Source organism: Oryzias latipes, chromosome 16 (genome assembly GCF_053564925.1).
Source record: "Oryzias latipes strain Hd-rR chromosome 16, Olatipes_Hd-rR_3.1".
Taxonomy (NCBI): Eukaryota; Metazoa; Chordata; class Actinopteri; order Beloniformes; family Adrianichthyidae; genus Oryzias; species Oryzias latipes.
In genome coordinates, this window is record NC_136252.1 from 34,288,184 (window position 1) to 34,308,531 (window position 20,348).

The 20,348-nt window shown below is 43.2% G+C and overlaps 1 protein-coding gene across 1 annotated transcript in view; it reads right to left on the minus strand.

The window, feature by feature from the left end:
- The window catches only part of thsd7ab (thrombospondin, type I, domain containing 7Ab), a 197,276-nt gene that overhangs the window by 63,467 nt on the left and 113,461 nt on the right, over positions 1–20,348 (minus strand). The window contains exons 10-12 of the mRNA XM_078933641.1: positions 19,832–20,035; positions 16,861–17,055; positions 12,165–12,411 (exon numbers count right to left, since the gene is read on the minus strand). Of these exons, the coding sequence (XP_078789767.1) occupies positions 12,165–12,411; positions 16,861–17,055; positions 19,832–20,035 (646 nt within the window). The remainder of the gene's footprint in view (positions 1–12,164; positions 12,412–16,860; positions 17,056–19,831; positions 20,036–20,348) is intronic.

Below are 20,348 nucleotides of genomic sequence, written 5' to 3' on the forward strand. Positions count from 1 at the left end.
GAGATCTCCTCACTTAATCTCATGGAAAACTGGGATTTTCTGAGATTATTTTCTACAGTAAACCCGTTAAAATGTTTGTTAAACAGTAAATTCCTGAGGAGGAGCTGCTGTAAACATAGTCTGAGTATTTAACAAACTCAATTTTAAAGAAATGAGAATTTACTGCTAAAAAATAAAGAACAGAAATACATGCATTCAAATGTTTGTTTTCCTCTAAATTTGACATTTTAGTTTCAGTCTATCATTTGCTCATCTTTGTTTGTTTTTTCCTTTTTTTTTTTAAAGACAAAAATGTCTCCGGGCAGGAAGGAGGCGCTAAAACTGTAAAGAATCACCAAATACGAGATTATTGCAGAAAAACAAAACAAAATATGGCAAAAAATAGTAAAAAATACACTTTTTACTACACTTTATTTTTATTTCAAAATTATATTGGAGTTTAATTAATAAACTAAACAAACAGAATGCGCTACTGTCACAGGAAGTGAATACATTTTCAAAGTAAAGCGTCGCTGGAGGTTGATGTGATTTTGTAGATGAAAACAATGGAAGTAAAGTTTAGTTTTGTGAAACAAGTTCTGAAAAAATAATTTTATTTAATAAAATGCATACTTTAATATACTTGAAAATGTGAAATTAAAAAATATGATGAATATGAAATTCAAAATATTACAAAAATCTGTTGATCGATGTTGTGGCGTCATGTGACCATCTGCTAGCGTGGTGGAAAATCTGTAAAAGGTTCATCTAACGTTTTGGGAGGACCCACCAAAAGACATTTCCATAGACATCGTTGAGCATTTTCAGGGAAAAACAACCAAGGGACAATGCCGACAGTGGCTACACTTCGTTACTTTGCACCAGGTACGACAAGCGTCTTTGCCTATCAGAAAACCAGGGGGGTATTCCAGAAAGCAGGTTATGCTAGCTCCCACGGTAAGTTTGAGGCTAAGGAAGTTGATAACCTCAGCTTTTGGTTCCAGAAATGGAGGTATGTTTCAGGGTAGGTCAAGTTACCATGGCAACTCATGCTCTGAACATAACCTGGTCTGGAGCAGGTTTAGTTGAAGCTTAGTTTGTTTACAGAGAGGTGAAGCAGCATGGCGTGTCCATTTAAAGATGACTTAGTGGATGAAAAAGCTCAGATAATACTTTTTCCACCGTAAGAGGGTGATAAGACCACATATGGATGTTGGAAAGATAAACTTTTCTACTTTGATCTAACTTAATTATTTGCTTCACTTAAGATAAATCTTTTTTTTTGTTAGGTCACCTTAAAAATAACACGTAGTTTTCAGACAATTATTTTCCTTTCGTTCAAATTAATTCAATTAAGTAGGTGTAACTTTGGTGCTGCCGTTAGATCGGCACCGCAAGGGATTCTGGGATATCATTCCCTTTGCCTGTCTGGACGGATTTGGGTTTAAGTGTGGGTTTTTTACAAAATGTGTTTAGTTGTATAGCTGTTTTACTGTGTTTCACCGTGTTTGGCCGAGCTATTTTGTCCTACTATGCTTACGTCTCTGCACCATGAGTGAGAGTGAAGTAGAAGATGATGAGTTTATATAGCACCCCTACCACCTGATCATGTTATGATAGTGATGGAAAAGTCTTTAATGAATTTTTGCACTCGGTGCATTTTTTTTCCGTTCTTTTTATTGTTGTAAAAATGAGCATATCTGCCGGCTCAAACTTAGACATATGAAAGTTCAAGAAATATAAGTAATTAAGATGGAAAAAAGATTAATGAAGTAATGTGACATTTAGTTAGATAAATACGTAAATTTGAGTTGTATAAACAATTATTGAGTTTGAATTAATTTAACTAAATTATTTAAATTATTTTTCAGCCGTGTTACTTTTTTGATGGACTTGTAATTTTTTTCCGCCGTCATTAAAATCTCAGACTCCGTCTCACTTAAGTACAGCGCTTTCTTTTTTTTTCACCACGCGTTTCCATGGTGACTCCAGAAATCGGCGATCTATTGAGAATGTCTTTATGTACCGTGCATTAACCCAGGGTTACCAAGTCGAGCGTAATTCCGCCAACTCATATCCGGTCTTTTGGAACCGACATACCCAGAGTAAGCAAGTTCAGGCGGATTTCAGCCAGAGTTCAGGCTTAAAGTCAGGCTAGTTTAAACATGCTTCCTGGAATACCCCCCAGAACTGCTTTTGGCGTCACCATCATTAGAAATGCATTGTGTGTTGCTGAATTGTTATAAAAACAACAACACACAAGCGGTGTGTTAGGTTAGAACTTTGCATGAACGCAGTTTCAACGTATTTATTCAGTCATTCATCTTCTAAACCCATTTCGTCCCTTTTCGTGGTCACTGGGCTGCTGGAGCCTATCCACTCGTGGGCGAAGGCAAGAGGCGTCCTGGACAGATCGCTAGTCTGCCGCAGGACCACAATCACACACCAGTGCACACTCACACCTAGGGACAATTTAGAGTTACCAATTGACCTATGAAGACTATAAAAAATAAGATAAATTATCAATAAATTTGTAAAAGGTGCTTCAAAAACAAAGTGAGAGAATCAGTGAAACTCTGCTACCTGTAAGGCTAAACAAAAGTCTTTGAAGACAACACAAGGGGATGCATTCAAAAATAAAGATGTTATGTTTTTGCCATATTTCTGTAAAAAGTCACACAATAAATCTAAAAACACAAATGTACGCATCAAGAACCCCCTACAACAACGTTTTAAAGGTCAACAACATCTGTCAATAACGTTTTCTATATGTGGGTCTTTGGGAGGGAACTACAGTACAGTACAGTGGCCCAGAAGGGTCACAAGACAACAAACACTCTAGAATTCGCATACAACACAAAATAACACACTAAAATTCATCACAACATAATAAAAATATTAACTCACAACACAAAAGAATAACTCAAATCACAGCACAATAAATCAAAATAAATAACTTATAACACAATAACTCACAAAACGATAACTCTCAACACAATAACTCACAACACAATAACTCACAAACAATAACTCAAAACACAACACAATAACTAACAACACAATAACTCACAAAACAATAACTCAAAACACAACACAATAACTCACAACACAATAACTCACAACACAATAACTCACAACACAATAACTCACAAACAATAACTCAAAACACAACACAATAACTCACAACACAATAACTCACAAAACAATAACTCACAACACAATAACTCAAAACACAACACAATAACTCACAACACAATAACTCACAACACAATAACTCACAAAACAATAACTCACAAAACAATAACACAAAAGTGTCTCTTCCAGCAGTACATGCAGACACACAGCGAGCCGGCTGCCAAGGGACTGTCAACAAAGTGCAAACTCCGTAAGACCATCATGTAAAAATCAATAATCTCATAAAATTGAATAAATGTCCACATATGTATGAGCTGGTACTGACTAATCATGGCCCTATTGTCCTAATACAACAAAGATTACGTCAGAACATTACTTTGTTAGCTTCAGTGTCTTTAGAGCTATTGAGCCCCTTTTTTAACGATTCATATCTCTATTTAAATGAAAAAATAAATACAATAAAATAAAAGAAAGATGGACTTCATCACAAAATTTAGACTGTAGCATGAAGATGCTGATCAGTCTTCATTACCAGCTCATATAAATGTAGACATTTACTCATTTTTGGTCTTTCTCTAAACTTGCACTTTGTTGACGGTCCCTTGGCAGCCGGCTCGCTGCCCGTCTGCACTTACTGCTGGAAGAGAACAATTTTCATTTTTCTTTTGAAATGTGTTTGCAGTTCCCTCTCTGTGTTAATACAAAATGATTGAGAGACTTGCTGACACATTTGAACGTTTATCAGAAGAGTTATTGAAGCAGGAAGTCTGAATCTGTGAAGATCTTTCTAACTTTACCGAACTGATATTTTTCTTATTTTCATAGCGACAATAATAATGATGATAAAAAGGGTCCACTGATTTTATTTTCCCCTCTCGGATTATTGCGGGTCGGTGAGCCGTTGTTGTTCATGTTTTGCTTCCTGCTGAAGTTAACCAGGAAGTTGACAGAAAATGTTAAGAGTGTGACGCTGTTTAAAGTGATAAATACGATTAATTTAATAAATTAATCTGTTCTGTTGATTATTTAGATCTAAATAGAGATTTAAATGATGGGGATTAAACACATATTGTTTTATTGTTTTCTTACATCTTATATAAGACAAACATAAAGCTACCATTCCAGCATAATAAACGAAATATTAAGAATTGTTGATCTGTACTTCGTAGATCTCGATTCGTTATTTGAATTAGGGTAACGATCCACGCCCGCTGCAGCGATCCTGAGCTCCTCTCAGCTTCCAGTCAGTCTCATAATGGTCTTTAAATGTCGTGATTAGTGGCGAGATGGAGACGCAGGCGACACGCCGCTGCGAGTGATTCCCAAGGCGCCGCATGAAGACGAGCAGCAGAGCTAATGCTCCCGTTTGCTGGAGCGTCCTCCTCAGAAAGAAGCTGCTGACGGTTTGGTGGTGGGATGGAGACATCAAAATGTCAAGCAGCAAAAAAGAGAAAAGGGTTTTAAATCATCAGAAGTGAGGCTTACACGCTAAAAACACACAGTATTTGCTTTCTTTAAGGTTAAAGTCCTCCGCATGAATGATCACCACAATTTTTATTGCTGATTCCACATTTAGTTGCCGTCAGAGTGTCAGGACCAATCAGCAGCGGCCGCTGTGCTCGCCTCACGCCACGTTAGATGGCGTCCCGAGGCGCAGACATATTTGTCTCTGTTGTGTCGCGCGCTCTTATTGAGCTTTGGCGGTCGGTGTTTACATGGATGCGACGGCCTCAGGCTGTGGGGGGGGACGCCAGCCCAGACCCATCTGCCAATGAAACGGGGCCGCGTCTGCACAGGCAGAGAGCAGGCGGCGGGCGCCGTTTGTTGATGGCGCCGGCCTCCCTCTGGTGATGCGATCAAAAAATACCTGCCAGTGGTATCGTGGCAGATGAAGAGATGCAGAAACATAAAAAAGTAATGTTCTGCCTTGGAGCAACAGATGGTCAGAGAGGCAGCAGAGCAGCAGCAGCGAAGAATAAAACCAATCTGGAAATAATCCCAGCAGCTCGCTCTTCCAAGTCTGGAGGATTTTCAAGGAACAGAACTCTGAAAATATAAATTAGCTTAATGTAAGTAAAACTAATAATTAAAGCTCTAAGGAAACGTAATTACGAATGTTGCGCTTTAAAGATGCTAATGTGATAAAGACCCACTCCGGTGAAAATTGGCGTTTTTAACATGTTTCTTTTAGCTTTAAACTGTGTTTCTGAGTATTTCTTTATTGAAATAGTGACAGATTAGGAGCAGAAGAAGAACCAGCTGCTTTAAAAAGCTTGGGTAACTGAAATGGACGGACCAAAGCCTCCAAGCTCCGCCCTGATTCTGAATCCTCCACCTGCAGACCGACAGATCCACGAACCTCTTTGTTTTCCTCGTCTGAGCTGGAATCTGGATCTAAACTGGACGGCTGAATAAATTCTTTTTTTTTTGCTATGCTAATGCTAGCTTGGGGTTGTCACACCTGATTGGCCAAAGCGGTTGCCATAGAAACTCAGACCCACCCAGTCACGTCCACCATGTCTGTATCACAAAAACATCACGATTGAATTGACTTTTATTTGGTTGGAGCCGGAATAAAAACCCTTTTCTGTGGGTGACGTCGCTCAGTCCAGTTCTCAGATACAGACTATGGTCTGTAAGCAGACGTATAATGTCAGGATGATCATGATGGGAGCATTTATATACAATAGACCAGTGTTTTTCAACCTTTTTTGAGCCACGGCACACTTTAACCTTGACAAAAATCCCGCGGCACACCAGCATCCAAAAAAAAAACAAAAACCAGAAATTCATGGTCTGTGTTGATCGACAGCCCCCCCCCGCCCGCCCGCCCGCAATCTCACGTGTATTTTTGTGATAATTGTGGCCGGAAAAGCAGGAAGTTGCGGCTGTTTTTTCTAAGAGATGAAATGAAAGTTAAATTAGAAAAATTTAGAAACTGTTTGTTTGTTGGGGTTTCAAGGCGTTTCGCAAGGACAACTCATTGTGCGCTGGGACACTGGCTCTTTAAGCCCATGCATCATGGGAGATGTAGTGTGAAAAGTGCCGAAAACTTGCAGAAAGACTGGCGTCTCCGAGATTTATTGTATTGTCCACTTGTTTCACAGTCTGACACCGGACTCTGTGGAAAGCTACACCGCTAAAGAAGAGCTTTAGCTGGTATTTTTGTTAGAACTGAGCGACTTTATCAGCAGAATTAAGAACAAGGAAGTGAAGACTTTAAGCACTTCTGATTGGTCAGACTGATGACATGTGATTAAGCCTTCAAGAATGATTGGTGGAGACAGTTAAAGGGACGGGACTTTTCCGCAAACTGTCATAGCTGCAGGTAAATCGCGGTAACGTAATCCTTATCAAAATGTCTTTAATAGAATCAAATAAACACAAAGAAAAAGTAATTTTAAGATCTTTCATATTCCTAACTACTCAGTGTTTTATCAGGGCCTGTTTGGATGAACAAAGAGCTGATATCCTGGAGATGGGAAATGTTTTTAGATCAGTGAATGATTAATGAGGGCAATTTCTCCACGGCACACCTGACCATCTCCCACGGCACACTAGTGTGCCGCGGCACACTAGTGTGCCGCGGCACACTGGTTGAAAAACACTGCAATAGACTCCCAATGGGAAAACAGAAAAGATGGGATGGAAGTCTGAAGGTTTCTCCTCCATCCTCCATGATGTTTCAGCGCCGACAGCTTCTCCTTACAGCTTTCAAACCTCTGGTTGGTTCATTTATGTTCTGTTTGGTTGAAGTCAGATGTTTAAAGCATGAAGAGGAGTTTTGTCTTCATTGTTTTCCATGTCTGTCTTTAATTGTTGTTTAACTGTTTAATTCTTTGGTTAAAAACTGTTTGAATTTTTAAAATGTTTTTCAGCTCTTTCATTAAAACTCCAACAAAAAGCTAAAAGGCTCAGACTTTTTTACTGAAACATGAAGGAAAGCTTTAAGGAAAAACCAGAAAAAGCCCCTTTAAACAGCATCACAGCGGTATTTTCTGCTCATTATTTCTCATCTGTTTTCTTTGCTTATTTGTTCTCTTCCTGTGCTGATAATCAACTGATAACACTTTACAGACTTTCACGTGGCGATCGCTGCCGTCATTTACCATCAGAGAAACGAGCAGCAGAGGAACCTAATTGGTAATCAGGGTGATGGGATCCATCTTGGCGTGATGGTTTAGTCATTTCCTCCGGAGGAGTTCCGATTCCTCCGTTTCCTCTGTGAGCGTCTGCGCCTCCTGTGTGAACCTCTCACTGCTTCAGGCTACAAGCCGCCTTTTCTCGTCATGCAGGAAGCTTTTCCGCTGCTCTGCGGTGAAGCCCGGAGCTCCGCCAGAGTCAGAGGAGTAAAGAAAATCCACGCGTTCAAAGCTGACGCAACACGTCAGCAGTTCCCATGCTCTGGTCCAGAGGAAAGGCTTCAGAGGCATCACAGACGAGAAAGAGCAGAACGGGGGGGGAATGTTTATGAAGCACAGAAGAGGACGGAAAACGGAAAAACAGACTAGCATATAGATCCTGATTCATAATGACTTGATGAAAGAAATACTAAAAAATGCAAATTTAAGCTCAATTATCAGAAAAATGCCACAAGAAGATGTTTAAAACACCAAAAACACCATTTTCGTCAGTGTGGGTCTTTCTGACCCACTTAGATTGGGTTAAAGGGAGACACAAAAGGCCAGAAGCAGTTCCACGTTTGGAAAGAAAACACGGACAGCTGACAGAACTTTCAAAATAAAAGACTGCTTCGTTTAACATATAAGTTAAACTACTATACATCCATTAAACATGATTTGAGTTTAAATTAGGTCTTTCATTTATAAAGTTGACAAATTGAATTGAATTTTGTTTGAAATGTCAATAACATAAAAAAAAATCTATATTAATTATAATTCTAAATGAATTTGTAGTTCAGCACAACCCCAGAATAAAAATATCTATTTTAATAAACCATTTTTAACACGTCTATCTTTGCAAACTAGGTGGGCGGGGCTTACAGAAGGTTCAACCTCTTCATGTCTGACTTTATTCACAGTTGCTTAAAAAGTAGTCTTCAACATTTTGTCCTGTTGAAGGTGGGGTTAAATTAATGGGAGTCCTGGTTTTAATGCTACACTGCAAAGCAGCAACAATTGGACAATTGTGCGTGATTTTGGCGAGATGCACACAACCGTTCCACGTATGTCTAACTGACTTTTTATGCCGTTGTATAACTTTTATGTTGCACATAAAGCGCACATGTCACATTAAAATGACGTAATTGACGCACAAATCACTGATGAATTACGTACAAACAGTGCAATAATCACACACAAATCCTGTTCTACGCTGATTGTGACGTGGTTTTAACGCGGTTCCATCGTGATACATCTGTGAAAGTTTAAGTAAAGAAGACCACAACTTTTCTCACAATCGATCAACAAATGTGTCCGAAAATGCAGTTTGCAGCAAATGCCGGTTCCTAGTCCACTTTGAATGAATTGATTAGTTTTGTCTGATTGATTTAAAGGTTAAAAAATAAAGATAAATGACAAAAATATGAAAAAATTAAGGTGTGTAAACACAATACAATAGTTAGAGAACTACAGGATTCCATTTCTTTGTGTGTGTTTTTATAACCCCATTTCTTTTTTATTTTAATTTCACAGAGTCCTTTCAGAGCACAGCTTTTTGGGCTGCTCTGTAGAGTTTGTGTGTCTGAAGAGTGAAAGTTAGATTCTACACAGAGAGATCTGGTAAACCTCTGGGGGTTGAGTGAATTGATTGAAGAGTATGCTAAAAAACAAAACAAAGGAAGTTAAAAACAAAAGTGAAAAGAAGGAAGAAGGAAAAAGGAAAATCACGTTTTTCAGCACCAGGGACAGCGCCATAACAGAAACTCCTCAGTTTGGAGGTTTAAAGATCGACTTCAGCAGATAAAAACAGTTCTGGATTATGTTGGTGTACAGTCTGTACACTGTAGGATTTTGATGAATGAAAACAAGCAGCTGGAGGTTTACTTTAGTCTGATCTCAGCCAAATCAACAAATTGACCTTCCTCCCCTTTAAATGTCACCATGAGTCACTTCCCCCACCTAAACCATCCTCCTCACCTTCTTTTATGAAGGTAATGAACTTCATGTTCTTTTTTATTTCATCTATTAAGCCTCTCTTTGGTCTTTTTTGAAGCCCATCTTATCCATCTTCTACATTCCCATCATCTTCATCTCTTCCACCTCCACTTCTGTCTCTGGTCTTCCTCTCAGTTTAATTCATAAAATATTGCAGGTCTGATCAGAACTTCTCCTTCAATTTTGTTGATACTTTTGTCAAAAACATTTTTATTTTATCATAAGCAAGACCAACACGAGGTCAACAACGCCATGAGATGCTTGACAAGAACCTGCTATAGTAATGGAGAGGTACCGGTACTCATAGTGTGCAATAGTGGCAACCCGTAAAAATACAGATAGAAAAGTACAAAAATGATAAAGTACAATAAAATACAACCCAAGCTGTTTGTTCGCTCCTCTTCACTTCTGTTCATGCTGTACTGCCTATAAGCTCCACACAGTCTAAATCACTGAAATCCTCAGTCGCACTTTAGCGCATCGTCCACCCTCTTTAGTCACATGACCATCTGGGTAACAGGGCTCCATCTTTCTAAAGTCCTCTTCTGTGGTTTCCTTGAACCTTAACAAGCAAAGTGAACCTGAGACACACAAGCAGCACTGCAGCAGACGTCAACAACAAGTGTGCAGCGGCGGCACAAAGACGCAGTCATGTTCAGGTCAAGTGTTTGACCTTCATGTGGAACAGCATCTGCACTGAGCTCAATTATCAGAAGCACCTGCTGTGAGGATGAGGAGCGGCTCCACTGGATACCTATTAGTTACACAGCTAGCATGCGGCTCCTCTGCCATAAGTGGAGTCTAGCGATGCAGTGGACATGAAAATGTGTCAGCGATAATCCCCAACGAGGCCATGGACCGGAGCCAACTGGACGGCGTTATTCCTATTATACTATGGTCACTACTAAAATAATAAATGTCCAATTATTTATCAGTACTTTAATATTATTTGAATAACTTTTCGCAGGAAAATGGACTATTTGAGACAATTGGTTGTCATGGTAGCAGCAACAGAACCTGCTCCTCGCTCTGCTACAGCTGGAGGAAATGGTATCCATCCATTCCATCCATGCATCTTCTTTGGCTCTTTTGGGACCGGGTCGCGGGGGCAGCAGTCTAAGCAAAGATGCCCTGACTTCCCCACTTCCTCCAGCTCCTCTGGGGGGACCCTGAGGCGTTCCCACGACGCGCTTGAGAGACCTATTCTTCCCTGGGGCCCTCGGACCAGTGGGACCTGCCCGGAGCAGCTCACCAGGGAGGCGTCCGGACCAGAAGCCCGAACCGCCTCAGCTGGCTCCTCTGGGTGTGGAGGAGCAGCGACTCCACTACCAGCTCCCTCCGGGTGACCGAGCTTCTCACCCGAGCTCTAAGGGAGCGTCCAATTCATTTCAGCCGCTTGACCTCGTTCTTTTGGTCATGACCCAGAGCTCATGACCATAGGTGAAACGGTATACAGTTGAACTTTGACCAATGAAGGACTCTGATTTTGTAGTGACGAATGGACTGAGCCTCCTTTAATTCACAGAAATGCCAACACTTTAAATATTGATCATGAAGGAGAAATGAAAAATTGCGTTTTTGGCTCTTTGGTATATTGGAATAGAGCTGTGAAAGAAAAAACCCTGGAGCAACATTCACCAGATTTGCACAGATTTGACATTTTGCACCAAGACTCCCGCTGTAGGGGGTGGAAGTATTGAGCAGCAACAGTCCAGGGGGAACACTTTGGGCCAAATAGACGTTCAAGAACCCGTGTCACATGTCCTCAGTGTATCTTTAGGGGAAAATTCCCCCCTTACTGCTTGTTTTTGTCCAGAAAATGAAGAAAACGTTTGCTTCAAAGAAACAAAGTCCACAAACAACTTCCTGGATCGCTTTTATCAAAGACATTTCCACCATAAAGTGGATATTTTTGGAGATAAACTGTGGAATAACATGCATCAACCAATGTCCAGAATGTCCACTGTTCCGGTTACCCACCATCACTTTTTAATAGACACCCTGCAGCCCATCAGAATGGAGCATTCACCTGGAGCGTGGTATGTTTGCATCACCTGTGACTGCAGAACCAGCTGCGTGAAGCGGATCAGTCCAGCTTATCTGGTTCCAGGTGGAACCTGAACCGGCACTGCTTTGAATTCAGGCGGTGTGGTCCTCAGAGATTCAAGATTCAAGACCTCCCGCCTCTCCTCCACCTCATGATTTAATTGCCTTTAAGTGTCAGTCCCCTTTAATTACTGTCATTATCATCAATGGGAATTTAGCAGTGCCTAAAACAGCAGGTTAATTAAGCTTTCAGGGACATCCGGATTATTTATCTGCACTCGCCTGCCAAAAGAAGATATGAACGGGGAGTTAACCTCACGCGGCGTGCGCTGAGCGAGCCTCGCCGGGTTCTTGCTGTGATCTTTCTCCCTCTCCCGCTGTCACTTTGCTCCCCGTCACACGGGTTTCTGGTCTTTATTTCAGTTACGTTCACCTTCATCCATCTAACAGACGTCCATTCAAACGTCTCCCCTCACCTCTCAAATCAAACATTCGTTTCTCTCTGCAATGCCAAACAAAAAGCCTCTTCAACAAATGACGTTAGACGTTAGAAAACCAATCTGTCCTCCATTCTTCAGCTCCTGATTAGCGCTTCCAGTGATTAGCGCTCCGATCAGGAGAATCGGCATCGAAGAGGATTGTTTGAAACAAAGAAAAAATGCCTCAATTCAGGTTTGGACGGCGGAAGACGGAGACCTGCAGCAGCGATCTCCACCGGCCACAGATTCAACCGCCACCACCCGACATTTACATGGCTTCAGAAAACATGGCGTCTGAACAGACGACATATAGGCGAAACTGGAGTGAGGTCACACCGCCTCACTCCAGTTCTCTGAAACCGTTCAAACCACTCATGGGTTTCTCAAACGAAACGGAGGAGAGACTTACTTCTTGGGAGGAACCTGCCCCACGTTGACCCGGACACAGATGACCTTGCGGGTCTGCATTCCCAGGGAACACGGGCCCTGACTGCTGCTGCTGCTGCGGACCACAGCCGAGGCGTTGAACGACGGCGAGGACGGGTCCTCGGTGCAGGGGCCCCAGGGCCCCGTCTGCCAGTGGTACACCGTACAGGCGTGCTCGTTGCAGTTACGGACCTCCTGAAGGGCGCTGCTGTTCGGGCACAGGGCGCCGCCTGCAGGAGCAAGAACACGGTTTGCACTGCGACGTGAAACACAAACACGTCTTTGAATAGTGTCAGACCTGACGGCGGTTCGATCCAAAATCTGTTCATTTTTGCTCTTGTTTACATCGAAAATTGTTTTGTTGTTTACCTCCGTTTGTTTGTCAACAAAAATGTGAGTTTTTAGACGTGCAACATGAGAAACAACAACAAAGCAGCGGTTTGTTTGTGTTTGTTCTTCTGTCGCCAGAGTCCTGTTCAGGGTGAGCCCACCTTTGGCCAACAGTAGGGATAGGCTCCAGCAACCCAGTTGAGGGACAGAAGGATGGACTAGACTCAGTGGAGAAATGCCTTTTTTAATCTTAAATTCAGAAATCAGAACATCAAAGGTTATGATCAAACCACTGCTCTAATGGGACAGAAACGTCTCATTCATGATGTGGTTTTGCCAAAATGTTCATGGGTTCCTAACATTTATAGATCATAGAATATTTATAGATTGAAATGGAAATAAGACTCAGGAAAATTTTTAAGCAGAAGAGCTGCAGCCAGAATTTACGCACTTATATTTAAGCATTCATTTAATTTCAAGCTTTAAAACGGCGCTAGAGAGAACAATGTGACTGTACCGAATACCAACGTGGATTTTCTCAGCTGTTCACAGAGCTGTTCACAGCATAACAATAACTTTTTTTATTTTTAAATAATGCTTCCAGCTATTTTAGATGATGTGTCTTCCAGCAGACGTCCACCTAAGATCAAAATGTCGGCCCCCTCCACGGTTTCTGATTGGGAGAACAAATACTTACTTGCCTCCCTGCTTATACTGAAATCTTCTACCCTTACGTGTTGTCTAAGTGTTCACTACGACCTGTCGCCCGCGGCGTGCCCGTACGAACGCCATATTTGGCGCAGGCCGCTGCCCCGCACAGGTTCGACCATTTTAGAGCCGTATCCACCTATTAGGGCAGGTGGGACTGAAGCACAAATAAGGCGGTAAAAATCCAAACGAACACCTTCTCACTGCACTTCCAGGGTTTTATCTGAAGGGTATTTTCATGTTCCAGGCCTTGAGAAAGTCACATTTTTTTAATGCAGCACTTTAGTCCCACTCCCACAGCTATTGCCCTCTTTCTGACCGTCTTTCTCTCTTCCCTCCAGGGAGGCGTCAGCCAGCAAACTGCAGGCTCAATGAGCTGAAAGAGGCCTGTCCTCTTTTTTTTTTTTCCATCAAGCTCTCAGCTTAGGCTGGAGGGGGGCACTTGTACTTCCTGGCTGAATTTGACAGAAAGATGTTCCTAAACGAGCGGGGCAATCACCGAGCGGCGCCGGGGCTCAAACAAATCTCATGGCGGCTGAAAACACCTCCTCTGTGAGAGCAGGCTCACGGGGAGACGGCGGTCCCAACGCTGTAGTGACACGCCGCCGCTGCAGAAATGTGGAGCAGCTCTCATGAAACATTACCGTCACAAAAGAGGACGGCGTGTGCTCGAGGAAGTACTCCCAGGGCTGCAGCTCCAGCAGGTGTGTGATGGAGAACACACGCCGAGAGCACAAACCGCCTGACCCACAGTTTACCGGCTGGTTGCTCCCAAACCGTTCTTTTTTCTCAAGCCCACATTTCAGGGAACTCGTGTTTGCATTAGCAATTCTCAGCTTTTTTCCACACGAACCTGCAGACGCAGCGCCTTGACGTGCACTGCAGCTGTCACTCAACGGATGGGAGTCAAGCCGGGCGAGCGGCTTGGGTTTCCCAGGGTCCCACTGCAGTCAGCAGTGAACAGGCAGTTATGCTAAACAGGTCATTAATTGGCTCATCAGTGCATTAATTACCAGCGTTTGGGGTTTTCATATGAACCCAATGAGTTTCAACTATTTTCTGCCTTCATGAATATGCAGCTCCGACTTCTCCCGCTCTGCCCTGCATCTGATCAGATCATCAACTCTGCAGGGGGAGCTTCAGACGCCGGCTCTCAGACTCTGTTTGTGAGCTGATTGGAAAGCAAAGGTCCTTCAGAACCACACTTCTTCTAGTCTACAGTCAAAGATTTACCGAAAAGCTCCGGGAACTTGGGCACCCGCGACAGACCTTGAAGGAATGCAGATGTTAGACATGTCACAGCTGGATGAACTGAGGCTACAGCACAACAACAAAGCACTGAGCTTCAGGCCTGAACTACCACACGCTACATGCTAGCACATGCTAGGCTACGGCCTCCACGACCAGGTAAACGGCCTCATTCTACCACACAGACGCCTAGCTAGAGGTTTGGAACCGCTAGCAGCTAATATTACTGTGAATCCTGAAAGCTTCAACTTTGCTTGTTTGTGTTTTAAAGAAACTTTGTCCAAATAAAACTATTTTGATTATCAACAGCTCAAAAAGGGGATCGGGAAGAAGAAATAAAAAAAAATCGGATTTATTCCCATCTCTGGAGCTACGTTCACACCGTCTCGGAAACGCACATTTACGAGACCGCCATCCATGAAAAGTCTGTGTAAATGCGTGTTTCAGGTTTCAGCGTGTTGACCATTTAGGGACTCCGATTTGGTAGTGAGGTATTGATGGCGTCCCATTTTCATTGACCGAAGTACCGTTTGTAAATCGATCATGAAGGAAAAATTCTTAACTGCGGTTTGTCAAAAACTCTCAGTCCTGTTTATGTTGTATTATTTTGCTGCATTCAGACTGGAAACTCCTTTGTTCTGGATCGAGTCCAGAACCTGGCGTTTGGTCCGTATTCAGACTGGCATCAAGCGGATCATTCTGTACGGGCCAAAGCTAGTAAACACATGACGAAAGATCTCGTCAGTCATTGGCCAGGAGCTACGGGTCAAAGCAACAAGAGAAAGACGGGCGTGCTGCGCTTTACAGTCCTAATCGGGACAGTTAACTTAATAAAACGTGATATTTGGATGACCAGTTGTAAACGTCGGGAACCTAACTCTCCACTGGTTCCTTTGGTTCAGCGGTTCACGCTGCAAGGCGGCTCCTGACAGGAGCTGTGAGCTTTGACTGCAGGGATGAGGAGACGTCGGGGATGAAGGTTCGCTGATTAGTGCTGATGGCGTGTAGATTGTGGGGAAAACAGTGAGAAGTTGTCTGAATGAGTCTGCATTCATCACATGTCAGTGAGTTGCTGTGTCTCATGGTTGTGATTTGTTTTTCAGGGAATTCTGTTCAGGACCTACAAGGTAGCGTTCAGGGTGACGTCTCGAGTGCGTGCCGCGTAACCACACACAGAAAAGCGTTTTCAGAGGCGTTCAAATCAAAGTTCCCACAAACTAACAGTTGGAGCCGTTTCCCTCTTTGAGAAAACAACAACACGTTGCTTCTCATTTGTCCGCAGCTCAAATGTTGCTTCTCTCCTTCTCTGTTCACGGCGGCTACGGAGGCCGCTTTGGTCCAGTTGTTCCGCTCCGAGGACGGATCGTATTCAGACTGAGGAAACTCAGAGAGAACCGAAAATCAGTCCGATTGGAAAACGAACCGACACCACCTTCATAGACGGGTCAGAGAGCTGTTCCTGGTTCTGGACCAGAGTCCACTTGGGTGCATTCAGACTGATTATCGGAGGAAACGAACTCTGGATCACTTTGAGGGGAGCAAATGTTTGCAGTCTGACTCCAGCCTTCATTTCAGTTTCAGGGAGAAACAAGCTTCTTTTGGCTCCTCATGTTTGAAACTTTTATAAGAAAATCAGGTATTTAACCCCAAATCTGATTTTGTTAAATTCTTCTTCAGGTTTTTTTTGTGCTTGTTTTTAAACAGGCGAAAACAAAAATTCTTATTTTGTTATTAATAAGATTATTTATTTTTTAGCAATTTACTTGTTTTTGCAAAACTAAAAGTCTGAAGAGGCTGAAGTTGGCGTCTGATTATTTAGCTTCCACTTTGACAGATGTGAGTTAAGGGAAATCTTTATCCCATTTTAATGGTTCAGATAAACTTTACCCTCAAAAGTTGAACTGAAAACTGAAATAAATCCCACTGGCTTAAATGAGCAGTTTTTGCATTTTTCATGACTGATCTTTTTGTTTTTTTAGCAGTTTTTAGTCAGATGCTGAAGTGTCATCCGATCCGTCAGCAGAGGAAGATCCAATCTGTCAGCTTTCAGCATTCATGAGTGTTTTTTCTTTTTTCACAGGAAACAGGTTTTTCTGACGGCATCTGTTACCCTCCATCACTGTGATCCACGCCACAACCATGGCGGCGACTGCGAGGAAAGCACACGCTCAGATAAGAACAAGCAGGCAGACAGAGAATGAAGCTTCAGAAAATGAAGACGTGCAGAGAAATGACCTTAAAGATAAAGAGACGGGAGTGTCAGGCGAGGAGAAAGACCAACAGGAACAACCGGGAGGAAGATAAGCGGGCGGTTGGAGGCGGGTGTGAAATCAGGGATTCACGCGGCGACTCGATTAGGCTCAGACGCGAGTCACCGGGGGGCAGCGACTCACCTTCTCCGGCGTTATAGGCCAGGATGGAGCGGGTTCTCATCTGCTTCCCCTCGATGGTCTTGCTGGAGCACGTCTGGGAGCAGCTGGACCACGACGTCCAGTCACTGAGCACGCAGTCTCTGGAGCAAGGCACATCGCAAGCGACAGACGCTGGAGGCGGGAAAGCTGAGCAGAGGGTTCTGTCCACCAACTCACCTGAAGAGGAAACGCGAGACGTCAACCCTGCACAACTTAACACAAGAACAAACAAAACAAAGTGCCCCAAACGGGCCGTTTTGTTGGAATCCACTGCTTTTTCTGAATTCCTTCACTACTCCGTGACCCTTAAAGAATTATTTAGTGCCCTAGATTCTAATGAAATTCAGAGACATGCTCACTACTTTGTGTCTTTTAAAGGGTTTTTGCTTTTAAGTGTAATATAATGTTCATTTCCCACAAAAAAAACAACCGCAAATAGTATTTTGATCCATTCAAACATTTCTGAGTATTTCTCTAAAATATGCTCTCTGAGCACCAGCCCCTCCCAATCCACAAAAACGAGTGGGTTCTCATATTGTGACATCACAAAGTGAGGAACCCCCCTTTCCAGGCCCCAGGCTAACGCACACGCCCACTTTCTCCGTGGAGCTAGCGGTGATCGGCTACATGCTTTCATTTTATTTACACAATATTATTAAAGTTCAGATGTTGTTTGTTTTCGTGGGAGGAATGCAGACACGCTGCCGAGGCCGACCGCAGGATTACGTCATGAAATGGGCGGCACCCACAAGGAGCGAGAGGCGGAGCCTCACAGATCGCCTTGTGATACATGCAAGTGTTCCTAATTTGCCGCTGTGCACAGATGAGTGACAGGTTGACGTTTGGTTTGGAGCTGCTCAACATTTTTGGTTGAGAATTACGCAGTTAACAGGCATTTTACGTAGTTTGACTCTGAACTGGTGCGGACAAGTGGAATCCCACTGTTTTATGAAAACAAAGCGTGGGAGGGACTGTGGCGGGCGCTGACCATGGTGCTGACGGCAGGTGATTCAACAGAAGCATGTTCACGTGTTCTTGCCGTGTTTTTATGTACTTCTTTTCGTGGTTTTATGTTTTTCATTCGTGATTATCAGTGAAAATTCTACGTGAGGAACCAGAACTTTTCAAAAAATCTAAAAGACTATAATTTATGAATCCATTGTGTCCTGATGATAAAAATGTGGGTAATTTATAAAAGATACATATTTTTAAATGCAGTTTTAGTGGTTATTGTAGAATATTGTCTCAGTTTTTTCTCTCATTTAAAGCAAAAAGTTGCTTTTATTTAGAACCTGATGAAAGCTCTAAAGCTCTCGTGAGTTCGGTCTCCATGTTTTTACGCTCCTGCAGTTTTTTCACACATAACCCCCCCCCCCCCCCCCCCACACACACACACACACATAAATCCCTGTTTAACTCTTGTAAAGCAGACTTTTACATCAGACACGGAGCAGCTCAAGCGCCCCTGGAGGGGTCGTAACTGTGCTGCTCGTTCAGACAGAAAGCTGCAGCAGAAACAGACCAGTCTGTCTGAAGACAGGACGTTTCTGCAGGTTGTAAATATCAATGAGACGACACAAATCTGAAATCAAATGATCCTAAAACTTCTTTCTCCATCTCTGTGGCTGAACACTTCGCAGATTAGTGAAAAAATTTAGCAACAAAATGAAAAAACTAATGAAAAACCTTCAGGAAAATAATGAAAAACGAGTTTTGGATGGTTTATTTTTTATCCATCTTCACAGATATTTATCTACAGCATCTCCTTTCATTTATAGAAAGAGAACTTATCATTTTTATTTGATATTTTCACAGAGATTTGGTTGATTATTCTTTTCCTTAAGTCTAATTTCTTCCCCTGCAGACGATGGAGTCTTCTGTTCGGACCGTGGATGAACCGGTGGTTTGTTTGAACGCTCCCATTTAAAGGTGTGTTCTTCAAACGTCTATTAAAAACAGATGTTTCTGAACGCTCGGTTCTGGAATAACTGTGCGGATTCACAGGAAGCTCCCGCGCTGGAACGCCGGGATTCATGTTTAATAGATGAGCTCCAGCAGAAGCAGTGAGTGAATGACATTAACCCACATCCTCCTCCATGCTGCAGACACGCAGAATTTCAGCTAAAGAGGACTTTTGCAAACTCTGGCGCTACAACACGAGAACTGACAGAGCCCCCGCCCCATCAGGGAGCCAATAAGGTTTGTATCGACCTTCTGACGTCTGCGTGGCCTTTATGACCGAGACTCACTGAGGCGAGGTCGCAAACCCAAACAGAACAGATCCATCTTCATCAGACGAAGAGTGAAAGAGGAGGATCAATCCGCCAAAGTCAGGAGGAGGTTCTGCCAGAACTCAGCTGTCGCAGTTACCTAAAGGACTGCTGGGCTGTTTCCAGTCCTCAGAAGATCGATTTGATTTACTGCAGGAGGGTTAATTGTCCGTGAGGACATGAGGACTGCGGGGAGCGGCGGCAAACCGAACCACACGTGGCGTTAAAGCTGAAGAGCTTTCACAGGGATGGAAGCGGAGGGGAGGGTTCCTCGCCAAAGTCTCCTCACGTAACAGCAGAGCTGGGGGGTGAGCAGACGGCTGACCTTGAAAACAGGAGATTTTTCAGCGACATCTAACCTGCTCTTCCCTCCTGCTCACGGCTGGGGGTTAAAAATGCAGGGGGGGGGGGGGGGGTCCCTAGTTAATGTCGGCTAACTATCTCTGAGGTGGAACAGATGAATCTATTGAATTCTGTGACTTTAGGATTCATGTTTGTTACAAAATTATCGGTATGAAACCCATTGAGACGACTGTTGTTGTAAATCTTGGTACCGCTGTAGGTACCAAAACCGGCAGTAAACCTGCGACTAATGATGACGTCACGCTGTTTGATTGGCTGTACGCCGGTCCGATGGCGTGTCAGATACTTTTGCTCGGCCCGCCGCCTCCGTCTCCGCTCACCGCTGCTGTTGATGCACCGGACCTGCGGCTGCCGGGCGCCGGAGCCGCACTGCTGCCCGTCGGCGGGTAAACATTCATCCAGACTGGCCAGCTGCCAGCCGTAACAGGCGGGCTCGTCACACGGCACCGCCTCCACCAGGTGGGGGCAGCTGCCCGGGCCCCCCGTGGGCTCGTTGCTGATCCGGCGTCTCCTCAGTTTGAACCCTGCAGTTCAGGAAAAACACGTCAGTGAAGAAAAATCACAGGAAGATTTTCCAGTTTGACTTTTGATTTTCCAACAGATTCCAGCCTCTTTGCCTTTGATTCAGTCAATTTCTACACAGACAAATAAATTCTATTGATTTTAACCTGAGGATAAAATACAAGATAAATATCAAAACATGTTTGATAAAATGATTTCACCAGCTCAGATTTTCTTATCTTTGTATTTCTGGCTACTTTGGAGTCGAGTTTTCATGAATTTATTGAAATAAATCCCAGAAGTAAAAATAAAAATAATGTCTTTGTCATTTTATTC